This window comes from Trichoderma camerunense (genome assembly GCF_050948025.1).
Source record: "Trichoderma camerunense strain CBS 138272 chromosome Unknown V8C40scaffold_5, whole genome shotgun sequence".
In the NCBI taxonomy this organism is placed as follows: Eukaryota; Fungi; Ascomycota; class Sordariomycetes; order Hypocreales; family Hypocreaceae; genus Trichoderma; species Trichoderma camerunense.
In genome coordinates, this window is record NW_028145365.1 from 646,057 (window position 1) to 658,362 (window position 12,306).

At 51.7% G+C, this 12,306-nt stretch overlaps 6 protein-coding genes across 6 annotated transcripts; 5 read left to right on the forward strand and 1 right to left on the reverse strand.

The window, feature by feature from the left end:
* Positions 1 to 659: 659 nt before the first annotated feature.
* V8C40DRAFT_238732 (uncharacterized protein) lies at positions 660 to 1,475 on the reverse strand. Its single transcript, XM_083214506.1, has 2 exons — positions 820 to 1,475; positions 660 to 692 (listed from the first exon to the last, which is right to left on the reverse strand). Exon 1 carries the CDS (start codon positions 1,205 to 1,207, stop codon positions 821 to 823), a length of 387 nt encoding a protein of 128 aa, XP_083075447.1. The 5' UTR covers positions 1,208 to 1,475; the 3' UTR covers positions 660 to 692; position 820.
* On the forward strand, positions 717 to 2,319 carry V8C40DRAFT_238735 (uncharacterized protein). The gene is made up of 2 exons (XM_083214507.1): positions 717 to 1,133; positions 1,373 to 2,319. The coding sequence occupies exon 2, from the start codon at positions 1,425 to 1,427 to the stop codon at positions 1,818 to 1,820; it is 396 nt and encodes a 131-aa protein (XP_083075448.1). The 5' UTR covers positions 717 to 1,133; positions 1,373 to 1,424; the 3' UTR covers positions 1,821 to 2,319.
* Positions 1,903 to 2,284, forward strand: V8C40DRAFT_172193 (uncharacterized protein). Its single transcript, XM_083211613.1, has one exon. It carries the CDS (start codon positions 1,985 to 1,987, stop codon positions 2,225 to 2,227), a length of 243 nt encoding a protein of 80 aa, XP_083075449.1. The 5' UTR covers positions 1,903 to 1,984; the 3' UTR covers positions 2,228 to 2,284.
* A 4,975-nt stretch (positions 2,320 to 7,294) lies between the features above and the next one.
* Positions 7,295 to 7,693, forward strand: V8C40DRAFT_263718 (Glyoxalase/Bleomycin resistance protein/Dihydroxybiphenyl dioxygenase; the record flags this gene model as incomplete). Its single annotated transcript, XM_083219491.1, has 1 exon — positions 7,295 to 7,693. The coding sequence occupies one exon, from the start codon at positions 7,295 to 7,297 to the stop codon at positions 7,691 to 7,693; it is 399 nt and encodes a 132-aa protein (XP_083075450.1).
* Positions 7,694 to 8,342: 649 nt separating this feature from the next.
* Positions 8,343 to 10,335, forward strand: V8C40DRAFT_172215 (protein RAD55). The gene is made up of 6 exons (XM_083211614.1): positions 8,343 to 8,552; positions 8,611 to 8,821; positions 8,908 to 8,960; positions 9,035 to 9,319; positions 9,382 to 9,704; positions 9,767 to 10,335. The coding sequence occupies exons 1-6, from the start codon at positions 8,492 to 8,494 to the stop codon at positions 10,082 to 10,084; spliced, it is 1,251 nt and encodes a 416-aa protein (XP_083075451.1). The 5' UTR covers positions 8,343 to 8,491; the 3' UTR covers positions 10,085 to 10,335.
* A 1,134-nt stretch (positions 10,336 to 11,469) lies between these two features.
* Positions 11,470 to 11,998, forward strand: V8C40DRAFT_172218 (uncharacterized protein). Its single transcript, XM_083211615.1, has one exon. The coding sequence runs from the start codon at positions 11,576 to 11,578 to the stop codon at positions 11,951 to 11,953; it is 378 nt and encodes a 125-aa protein (XP_083075452.1). The 5' UTR covers positions 11,470 to 11,575; the 3' UTR covers positions 11,954 to 11,998.
* Positions 11,999 to 12,306: the final 308 nt, after the last annotated feature.

Here is a 12,306-nt window from a genome sequence, read left to right on the forward strand (position 1 = left end):
AATCGCTTTAATAAGGGCGGGCTCGGCCGGGTCGGTACTTCATACATGGGACTGGGAGGGAGTGCAGGTACTTGCGGACAAGTACCTCAATGCATCAACGCAAGCACATGCTAGACCTCGCTACACGCGGCGGTAAATCAGGGGCGTCACGCAGGGCTTAGGCAGTGCCTTTGGGGGTGCAACAGCACTGCACGGCACAGTCCAGTGGGCTGGATGGCGCGACGGGGCGCTGGAGGGGAGCAGACGGGACACGTAGCCAGGGCACGAAAGGGGTACGGGGTACTTGGCTGCTCTCGAATGTTTGTACCAGCCAGCCCCAGCATTCAAAGCCCCAGCCCTCGCCCTCAGTGGGAGCCCCAGCTGGGGCGAAGGGGACCACAAGGAGGGGGGGTGCGACGGCGGGGTGTGCGCTTGGGTCAGATACCTTAGTACAGGGGCTCAGTGAGATGGCCGATGCCAGCTCGGCCCACGGGAGATTCTCGCTGTTGACGGAGGTACCACCTCGACGACGGTACATGTTACTAACGTGCTCAATGCAGTGTTCTCTCAGATGCGCTGCCACCCCCCTCACCAAAAAGAGTTGAGCGTTTTGCCGCTATTGGGACGCCCCTCGGCGCCAAACAGCGAGAGTGGAAACCACGGTGAAGGGAGGTTCTTTCCATTTTTTGGCGTGCGGTTTTGTGTGTGTGTTTCTGTTGAGAATTTTTTCTTAGCAGTTTTTTTTTTTTTTCTGATTCCCGCTCCACTGGGCGAGCGAGCTTCTTACTCGTACACCTCAGATTCGAATTACGTTTCTCTCAGTCCATCGCCATCACTAACCTCAACTGCCATGTCCCAGCTCGATGTACCCCCGGCTTGCTGCTCTGTACGGTATCGGGCGGAATGAGGCGCAGCCTCTGTCGTGCTCGACTGATTGGCCGCCATTCCCCGGAAAAGCTATTCGCGTGGCTTTCTGAGGTATGGAGGACGAACAAGTACTACCTGGAGACGAAACCAAGACGGGAGAGTCGCCTAGGACGGTTTTGAACAGCATGACGCTGCGTGCGGCCGTCGAGTTCTGGAGGCTTTTCCCAGGTTCCTTTTTGCCCACCAGCACCTGGGAATACTGGCGTCTTTTTGCGGATAGCCTACAGGTACGGAATACGGCTTGGTCTGGTGTGGGTGGTTTTTGGCTTGCGCACACAAAAGAACCGGCTCTTTTGCGCATCAATGATCGCCCGTGGCTCGCTGCCAGGACGAAGCCATTACTCTCTCTTTTCAACTGGCTTCTGGGCGCGACTCATTTTCCCGTGTCGTGGGGCCGAACGCTAACCTGAAAGCCAAGGTGGCCTGGTGCTAGTGTTCACTCACAGCATGCTAACTGTGCTTATAGCACTAAATTCCACTGCGTCGTGCATTCCTCCTTGCTAGTAGGGCAACGTGAGATGATGCGATGCCGGGGTGGAATTTCACTAAGAAAAAAAAAGAGACAGAATGATAGAGTGAGAGAGAACGACGATGAGGGAGAAACAGGAAAAGGAAATGAAAGAAAGAAAAATACAGTGCTCACGAGAGAAAAGAGAGCATGGGTAGGAAAAGATTGGTGCTGTGGTATGTGCAACAACTGGACACGTGCGCATACTCCCGTTCTCGTCTCTTTGCGGTCTTCGTCTTCTCTTTGCGCAGATATGCTTAGCACTGCCCAGTCAGCTGGCTTCGTCTTGCTACTTCGACAGCGCCCGTACTCTTCCAATCCCCGGTTTCGAGGGTCATCAGGACACTACATCCCGCTGTTTGGGGGCCGCAGTGACAGCTCCCATCCCGTCCATCACTCGCAATGATAATGAATACATATTCATGGACCAAATGTGGGGGTTTTCAAGTGTCACGCCCACCAACAATAGCCATGGCGGCTCGCCAGTTGGGGTCAGGTTATCAAATACCTCCATACTCTGCGCCGATATCAGGGGAGAGCCAAGTCGTTATCGTGGGATAGCAAACCCCCATGGAGTATGTGGTCACGCTCCGGGGAACCTGTCCATCACTTGATGACAGTCGTCTACTGGTTCGCAATACAGCCCAGGCGCTTAAGCAGCCCCAAAGAGAGCCAGACGCATGCAGAATAGCGCAACCAACTCTTTTTACGTTTCGATTTATTCTGGCCTCTTTCTGCAATCAACTCACTACTGCAACCAGTCCGTATCCAGGCCTCAACTTACCAAATAACAACTACAGTACTCACTGCTAGTTGCAGTAGGATCGAGATGCAGTCTCTTCATGTCTCTTCCGTGTCTCGGCTATTTGACACCCCTTTCCTCTCCATCACCTGCCGTCGCCCTTCCTATGGTCTGATTTCCGTTGGTCATGGCAGAGGGTCTGAGGCTACCGTAGCGTCCGCAAAGTGGTCTCCAGCGATCTCGCAGAGCCAATCTTGCCTCACCTGAAGAATGAATGGCGTTAGCGAATAAATGCGACCTGCCTTGACAATGCTAGTCGTGGTGATCAGCGCAGTTGTTAGCTCGCTGGGACCATGTTGCCTCTCCGCTCGCTGGATGCTCTGGGGAGTGGGCATTGCTACTACCACTGCCTTTTTCCGAACGCGAGTCCGTAATTGAGCTGGTTCATCTTGCTTCCTCACAGGCGATCGCGACGGTCCGTGAGACAAGGGTGTGGATATGGAAGTATGCAGCATTCCCCAGAGGATGCTTCCCCAGACTTTCCTATTCTTCTCACTCACCAACCGGTCCAAGTGGCGTCCACCATTCCTAGCGCGCCCTTGGAGCCCAAAAGTACATGCTCCTTTGGTCCAGATACGGAAGACACACTCCCGACTATTATTCTCCATGACTCTTCACCTTCCTTATCCTCGGCGCAACATGTCTTGGAAGGGGCCTGCCAAATTATGCTACCTCCATCACCCCGGCCGGGGTCCCCAGAAACACCCCTGGTTCCTCCCTACGGTAGAATGTGGGGGTTGTTATCTCGCACCAGATTTTCCCTGCAATTGGTGGCAGCGCAAACTGGCGGCTAGTTCTGGCACGGCCGCCACCTCCCCATTCGTATTGTCCAAGTGATGGATTCTTATCGCAAGGCGTGCTCTGGGCTTCAGCAGAGCTGATCCGCAGTGGTGCCAAGTACCCATTCCACAGTCTAGGCACCCGTCAAACGGATTCGCCATTGCTATTAGCGCGTCTCTCTATCAACTCTGTTTCCCGAAACCGGCCTTTCACTGCTGCCTGTGTTCATGCTACAAGGACTGTGCAGGAGTCGTAATTTGTGCCGCCCTGTATCAGCCTGCCTGGCCATGTATTCTTGGATACATATGTACATCTGGAAGCCGACCCTTGCGCCGCCTAAGCTGTTTCAGGAAATCCGGGGGGTCAATGATCTTAGATCTCCTGAATGTTGTTCCCCTTGTCACCGAACCAAACCGCCACGTAACTTTCTCGGAACGGGGAAGACCGGCCGACACCCCGGACAAGGAACTCTGCAGGCTGCCCCAGGCTGCCCAAGGCATTGAATGCGACCTGCTTACGATGAAACAGAGGTTACAGAGCCTGTGCTTTGGTTTCATGGCCCAAAAATAAAATGGTAAAATATCCACCAATACGGAGGATTATCACCTGTATGGAAGGGGGAGCAAAGTTGACAATGGTTGCGTCCCGTCCAATCCACCAAACACGGCCGCTTTAGGTGAGCATCAAATAATCCTTTGGCGCCTTTTTCCGGAGAGAAGTGGTGATTCATCAGAAAACCCTCCTCGCGGCGGGTACTTCAAGCACAGGTATGGAGTTACGGCGTACCAACGGCGGTATAAACTGATGAGGCCATATTTGGAGTCGCCCCATTTTCGCTCAGGTGTTATCCTGACGGCACCCCTTGACAACCTCCACCAGGTCAAATCAATGCCCGCTAGAACCCCACGCAGGGGAGATGAAAGGTGATAAGGATGGATGGGCGTGATCTGATCGTTTCGTTCAATATTCGGTCCATCTATGGAATCCTTCGTATCAGGACATCAATGGGACATGAACTCCGGATCAATGCTCGGCGCAAACAAAGTGCTGCGTACATTTTAGTCCAACTAGGAAAAAGGTCCATGCCTGTCAAAGTGGCTAGAGAGACTATTGCCTGGAAGCAACACTGCCAACTGCATACAGGTACGGACTGACAGCTGAGTATGCGCATAACATTGACAAAAAAGGGTAGCGCTAGCACCAAAGATGTATACAATAGTCAATACTACATGGACTACTGCTTCAACCCGAGATACCGGTTCGAAATGGATCTCCCCGACGGAAGATGGGGGATGTCCCAATATGGAGAGATATTGAACGGCCTATTCGGCTGAATTACGGAGAGGCAAGACCCAACAACATACAGAGGGCCTGGACTGGGGTCAACCGGGTTCCAGAGCAGAAGCAGGCCAGATATCAACCAAAAGGGATGCCAGATGCTGACTCTGGAATGCTTCAGCTCGGGGAGCTCGCGGCAGTACATCCCAGGCCATGCCTCTCGAGATTGGTACGTTGCTTGATGGCCCTCGGCCGGAATTCCTAGGGCCCCGATTTCCGTGCTGGACGCCCGTCATCTTGCCCAGTTTCACATGTAACACGGGGAAGAGAAATGAAAAAAAGCCATCGTGCGTATCGCCTCGATTATCTTGTCTCGCTCAGCGGCGCACAAGGTGGACACTGACCGAGCCAAATCAGACCTCGCCATCACCCACGTGCTTATCGTGACTCTGCCCCCAATTTCCCAATTTCTCCAGCGGAGGCGGGGCTCCGCTCGGTATACGGGCCTTGGAAGCTTTCACCATTTTCGACAGCTTGCTGCGGGTGTTTGTGCCCCGTGCGATAGCCGAAGCATCGCCTCGGCATCAACTCACCATTGGCTGACGCATCTGCTTGGTTTGAGATTGCGACACTCCGCGCCTCCGGTTCGCGATTGGCGTGCTCTTTGATAAGAAATTATGCCGGCTAATGGGACGGAAAGGCCAAGTCCACGCCTAAGGGGGGTACAGAGGGGACGGCTAATACTAATTAAAGCTGACGGTCAGCGCCGGCCGAGCCACCCACAACCTCTCCTATCAGTTATGATCTAACATGGTCCGAATGGGCAAATGGGGTACAGTGGTGCTCGTTTGTACAATGGTATGTACTACAGATACCACGCCATATCTCGCTCCGAATCATTTGAAGATCTAGACCTGGAGAAGGAAAACGCTTATGCGGGGCTCCGGACCTTTTTGCTCTTTATTCAACGGAGAACAAGTTTGCAGATTAATACGACGTGGGTTGGAAGAGACCGAATCCCTTGGCGATTGGGGGCCGCCGAGAAGGAAGATGGGAAAAAGCCAATAGGGTCCTCACATTGCATCATCAGCCTCAGGTCCAGGCTGGGACTTTTTCAACCTCTCGTTTCTGACGATGCAACGTGTTACGCCTCCATGGGGGTGTGCACTAAAACCTGGAGTATTTGTCGGGCTCACTCCCCACGGTTCTTCCGTTGTCAGACGCAAAAGTACGGGCACTTATTACACATATTTGCCCCTAGGCTCTTTGGCAAGATTGATACAGTACAAGTACTTATGTCTTGTGAGGGCAAATATTGGCACATTACCTGATGCCGTAAGCTCTAATACTCCCGGAAACCTTCTTTGTGTGACGAGTCGGTTTCTTGGATGAGCATCAAAAACAGCCTTTAGGCTGAAACATGTTTTCCTGACCCTCCCCCTTTGTGCTGTCCGATTGACGCAGGAACACATTCTTTGATTAATGAAAAGCTCAAGGGGGCGGTTGGTTGCCGCATAAGCAAACTCTCCCTCACAGACTTCAAAAAAAAAGAGGCAAAACAAAACTTCTCACCCCATGGGGGAGGAGGCGGATGCGATAGGTGCCACGATGAGGGATCTGGAATGTTCGGCCATCGGACCATGGCGTGGAAACGTTTCGCTATGGTTGCTTCAACTTTTACATGTCTAGAGCTGCCTTGCGTGAAACAAGCACATAATTGGCCGCTGCGAACGGTTTGTTGTCATACACACTGCAACGACTGGCACCACGTATGAGCAGCACCAATGTATGTACTTCACAATGGGGGTCCTAGAGCCTGCGATTCGCCAGCCCAAAGATACCGCAGCGTCAAGACGAAGCATCCGTAGCCTACCAATTGGCTAGGCTCGTCACTTGGGAACACAGCTTCGGCTCTCTTTCCCGCGACTGTCGTCGTCACGTCGCACCGCCCTTGCAGCCGTTTCGTTTCGTTTTCTCGTTTGGGGCTCCCCCAAAGTTTCTTCAGGAGATTTCGGCGACGCCGCGCGAATAAAGGCGCAGGAGGGCAAAAGCCATTGAGCCGAAAGGACCCTTGGTGGCGTTCTGGAGAAACGCCCCACACAGACGTTGCCCTGAATGAAGCACCGAGCAATTTTTTGTTGTGTGCTGTGTGTGTACAGTGTCTGTGTGAGTGTGCCACGCACGAGCTGTGCTTCGGTACGGCGTACTCCGATCTCGAAAGAAAGCGCCGTTTTGGGCGATGAGGCGAATCTCCTAGATCTCCTTTGCGGCGACGGACTTTCTGTGGAAAAACGAAAGTGCTTGTTCCTTTTTCGATGCTCGGTCTGGCTTGTGAGTTTGGCTTGCATGCAACGTTCTCGCAGCAGAAAACACTAAGCGTCACCACTCCATACTGTAGATCTTGAGCTTTGGCGTTTTCCCCAGATCTTCAGTGGAAGATTCTGGTCACCCGTCCTTTTACCTTAATTTGACCATGTGTGGCTTGCACTCTCGTTGGGGAGAAAACCTCCCTGATATGTGGCTTGACCAACATCTTCTCAGCCCCCCAAACTGAGGGGTTGTCGGGTTTTGGCACCTTCAACGGTATAGACAGACCAGCGCCCTTTGCTTGACGTCTTAGCTATTCGTTATGTAAAAGGCACTTTTTGTTATAAATTCAGAGGTAAGGTTCTATATAGTGACGTCAAAGAACGCCCTCTTACTTGATTCTGGACACCATCTGCGGAGCTTCTCATCAGCTTCCCTCGGTTCGTATCGTTATTGCTGGAATACGAATGTTAGTTGCTTGTTGCAGCTGCTCAGCAAGCACCTAATAGTGAGGTACGGAGCTTGTAAAATCCCACGGCATCGTAGTTACGAGAAGAACCGAAATAAATAATTCCACAACTGAGGCTATTGTGGCTTTTGGTAGCTGCAAGCTTGAGTTCGCTTTTATACGACATATCTCAGTTTCAAGACGCCTCTCTCTATATACATTTTGCCCATCAATCTAAGCTTGCATGGGCGATTCTACAGCCACAATGCCTATTCAGACAGCCACCCTTCGTATCGCTCGTCCATCGGACAACATCGAAGCTTTGATACCATTCTATGTCGATGGGCTAGGCTTCGAGCTGCTCTTCCGCTTCAACCAACACGAGGACTTCGACGGCATCATGCTCGGCCACAAAGGTGCAGGGTACCACCTTGAGTTTACGGCCAAGAACGGGCACACTGCCGGCCGTGCGCCTACAGAGGATAACCTGCTTGTCTTCTATCTACCTGAAGGAGACGACTTCAAGGAGGCAGTGGCGAGGATGGAGAAGGCTGGATTCAGTGCCGTGACAAGCTTTAATCCATACTGGGATCGATGCGGCAAGACGTTTGAGGACCCGGATGGATATCGCGTCGTGTTGGTTAGCACTGAGTCGCCGTTTTGAGAGACTACTAGCATTGGAGAAAACGGCATAGACGAGAGTTGAAACTTGTAGTTTTCGCCATAGTTTCTGTCACGATGTGAGAGCAGCATTGAAACGGCTAGGAGATGGATATACCTAGAAATGCTCTTCTATGGATGTCGTTGGACTACGGGCACGGAGCACTACACAGAATTGATACAGGCGCCTAGGCGGCTGTGGAATATACGATACTCCGCTACATAAAACAATGCAATTGTCAACGGATCATGGTACCATAAATCACAATAGTTGTTCAGATGGCGAGATCCTCAAAAAGAAACACGGAACCTTGCTCGGCTCTATCCTCTCGCATCATTCAGCTGTACCCGCTTTGTCTGAGAGTCATGACTAAAGACCGAGCTATTGGGGATTATGCCTCACAAGCAACGCTGGTGCTTTGCATGGGGCTCACACAAACCCTGGTATCTGAGATTCGCCGACACGAGGCCGCAATTCTCCGTGCCCAAGAGGTTGGGCCATGATCATGCAAACTCACGAAACCGAGAAAAATGATGTGGAAAAGGTGTTCACAATAATAATCACTTAGGAAAATGAGGGTTTGGCATTGGAACGGAGCAGGTGAAATACAGTCTCTAGGAAGGAGAATTTCAGGTTGGGAGCTGATTACCGCTTTCGGATGTCCCTGTAAATGGAAAAAAGACTACATCACGTGATTTCGCGACTTACCGTGCGCGCTACGCCTTGGTGCTGCTTCACACGTTAGCCATATCACACAGCGTCTCGTGATAGCACGGCCAAGCTCAGGCAAAGCTATGGATCATGGATTATCATGCCATCCATGGCCATGACATAGCCAGTTTTGATACATCGAGCTCAACGCGTAAGCTTTCCCGGCTTGGTCATGGCGGCATTAGGCTAATCTCGGTGGTTTCTCTCAGATCGTCTCCCAACGGTGCCGGCATCACAGGCTTGGGAAGATTTGAAGGCTGGCCCGGCCACTCACATCTCAACGGGATTAGAAGCCCTTGACCGTGCACTGCTGGGGATTGACTCAGCTGATTCGCAAGATGCTGCGTTGCACGGTGGCGTCAAGCGCGGGCAGGTAACTGAGATATGGGGACCTCCAGGTTGTGGTAAAACTGCATTAGGGTAAGAGAGCGCAATGATGTAGATGGTGTTTCAACACAAATGATGTGCCTTTGTTCATGTTTATAGATGCTAATGGGATGTGATAGAATTCAACTGGCCGCCAATGCCCTGAGTGGTGGTAACGGTGTGGTCTGGGTAGGTCGGTTTGACGACTTGAAATAAGATATCCCTAGCCATCACCACTGTCAACTAACACAACCCGATGATTTTCAGACTGCTTTCAAAAATTACAAACTCAAAGGATAGCAAATGTGCTGAAATGCGTCAAAGAATCACGACATTTGGCGGAAACAGGGGATCCGCAAGAAATAGACCCAAGCAAGCTGGTCCAGTACTCTTGCATGACACTACCACATCTGCTTGCGTTTATATCTCGACCAACAACAACTACCATTGCTTCGAATGTTTCGCTTATTATTATTAGCTCTCCTTCGGCCTTGATCAATTCATCTTTGCCGAGATCACTGGAACGGAAAGGTAACCCAAAACAAGCAAAAGGTATGTATCCACCAGGCATAATGGTAACTGCGAGTATCCCTCTCTAACATCATGCTTCCTAGGCCCTACTCAAGCTTCGAAACGACTACAAGGATTACAGTTTATCATCAACACGTTGCAAAAGCTCGCCGCAACTAAGAATTGCGCCGTCGTCTTACTATCGCAATGCGCAACGAAGATGAGAAGCGAGCAGAAACCCACACTAATTCCGTCCATCAACACCACGGTGTGGGAGCAAGGCGTGTCTACAAGGCTAGTTCTATTTCGGGACTGGGCGTGGAATGGCAACAAGTCTTCCAGCGTCTTTTTGGCAGGCCTGCAGAAGATTGACGGTAGGGTAGTCCAAGACGCCGTCGAGCATGTATCTGCATTCAAAATTGAGCCCGTACGTTACATTGACCAGACGCAAGCGCCGGCATTTGAAAATGCTAATCTCAACTTGGACAGGCCGGCATATCAAGTGTCCACTACGAATTGAATGATCCGGGCATGGAGGTGGCGGCAATGGCACCCCGTCCAAAGAGGAAACTGGGGCAGACGGAGCTGGAGGTGCCGGATAGCGACGATGATGAAGACTACGGCTGGGCAGATGAAGATGAGGATGCACTGCCGCCGCCGCCGTCCCAATGGCAAGGCAGCGAGGACCTGATTCTGGGCAAAGAGGCCGGCCTAAGCGATGAGGAGCCGGACGAAGGGCTCCAGGACTACTATTATGAGGACGACGAGGCCGGGGATGGCGACCGAAGTAACAACGAGACGGACTGACCTGAGCTGGGAAAAACCGGGGGGTCGTTTAAGCGCCGGCAAAACGCCGATGGCCTTGGCTGCGCCGTAACGTGTAGGTATTCCCGAGATGGAGCGAGAAGATGGAGCCGCATCTCCACCGAGCGGTCTTGCTATCAGTTCGAGACAAGCCTAGTGAATATAGCATGACGAGGTGGCGGCATCCCGGCCGGGAAATCTATTTGGGGTTAGGACGGGTGAGGCCAATTGCATTGTATATTACGAGCACTCGATATCATATCTCAGCCGCATTCACGCGGTAATACGAGCTGTAATGAGAACATATATTTGTATTATCACGTACTGAGCTTTACTCTGTCTCGATTACTCTTAATCTCAACCTCGGCTAGAGATGTGTCCGTTCCAACGCACCTGATAGCATTCCATACCCATTGCAGTATCAGGCGAGTTGATGGTGCTTACTGCTTCATCGCCTCAGAAAACTATTTGGTTCCTGGAGGCTATTCGGAGGTGATCACTCGAATGCGAAGAAAGCCATGGTTCGCCTTGAGACGGAGTCTTCATCTCAGTGACTCCATACTCACGGTTCGGGCTAGACGACGCAATCGAAAAAGGACAATTTCATGCTGGGATGCCACCTCGAAGGTCACACATCATATATATGTCGCCTGGTGCGCAATTGTTGAGATAGCTCAATCCTCTATCACTTCGTCGCAAGCTATTTACCTACCATTGCAGCCCTCTTCGCTGTTGAGCATTTGATAGCTTTGGACAGATGGTTCAAGAGGAGTCCTTTGGCCGTAAAGGTTCAGACGCCAGATGCACTGACCTTGATGGCCCCCCTTCACATTCTGTAGATGGCCAAATCGGTCATCAACTTCATGAGCTTTATCGAACGCCTGTGTGTCTGTGAAGTAATTATCCGTAAAGACGCGTCGCTATTGAACCACTTGATTACACAGAACTGGCTCTGATGGTTCTGATAGGGAAGCTGCTGTATATTTTCCTTTAACCGTCTTCAGAACGAGCTCTCAGCGATGGGAGTTTCAGAGCGCCAGACTCGGAGCTGGCATTGCCATCTTCTACATCCGATGCCTTTGCCGAGTGAGCAACCAAACTGTGCCGCAGACGCAGCGTCGGTATGCATGTAATTGACCATCGCCCTTATTCCAAAATGAGTGCTTGCCTAAGGAAGACTGGCGTAGATAGCGGTTGCAAGCGGTACTGCATTGCTAGATTAGGCCAAACAACGATACCGGTCTATTGGATTTTTGCCGTGGATGGGGCGGCTAATTGGTGAGCGAGCAGGGGTAGTGATAGATTGCATTGAATGAAGCACAAGGCGATCCTCCGATCTGAGATGCTTGCTCGAGGTAGCTACTGCAGCTCAGTGCAGGCAGAGGAGCTACGTTCAATGTTGCTTATCCATGCCTATCAGGCAGCTCCCAAAGCAGCACTGCTCTGTTGTTTCTTTCCCCTTCTCCGCCACAAAAAACATCCGCTTACGTCTTCATGTCAAATTTCTTTTGCAAAAAAAAATTGTGTCTCATCATCTTATGCGGCCTTACTCAGGCCAGCTTCAAACAGGGCTCGTTCTCCGCGCGGCTCGCTCGCATCGAGTCTGGTATGATGTTGCTCGCCGCTCGGCTGACATCTGTAGCTTCGGCTCGGAGCAGCCCTCGTACATACAGGCATACAGGCACAGGGTCTCTCCGTCCCCTACAGTACCTTGATGGGTGCGCTGGGCCTTTTTCGGCGGCACATGGATTCCGCAATTTTTTCTGCTTGACGTTTGCCACTGGCCCATTTCGGGTTGTCACAGCCAAGCCACGATGCATTGGGACAGCTGTGCCTGAGTTCCTGGCCTGGCTGGTCCACGGGTACGAGTAGCAGAGTTTTCGGTGTCCTGTCCGCCCAGCAACAAAGGCCAAGGCACGGGGGCGTCTACTCTTACTTGCGGTGCTTTCTCCATCTTCCCATCTACCTGGATCCCTTTCGCTTTATCTTTGGCCTTGCATTATCAACTGTCAATAGTACGGAATCCTCCCGTGCTAGCCTGGGGATAGCATAGCATAGCAGGGCAAACTAACGGTACGGAGTTCGGGTTCCCAGCTACACACATACCAAGGCAGGCTTCCAATCTTCCTGGTCCATGCGTTTGCCCACATGCTTCTGGAAAAGAACAGAAAAATTCTCCTAATTGCATCATGAGCCGCCAGCACGGCTAAGAGCCCCGCCGTTAT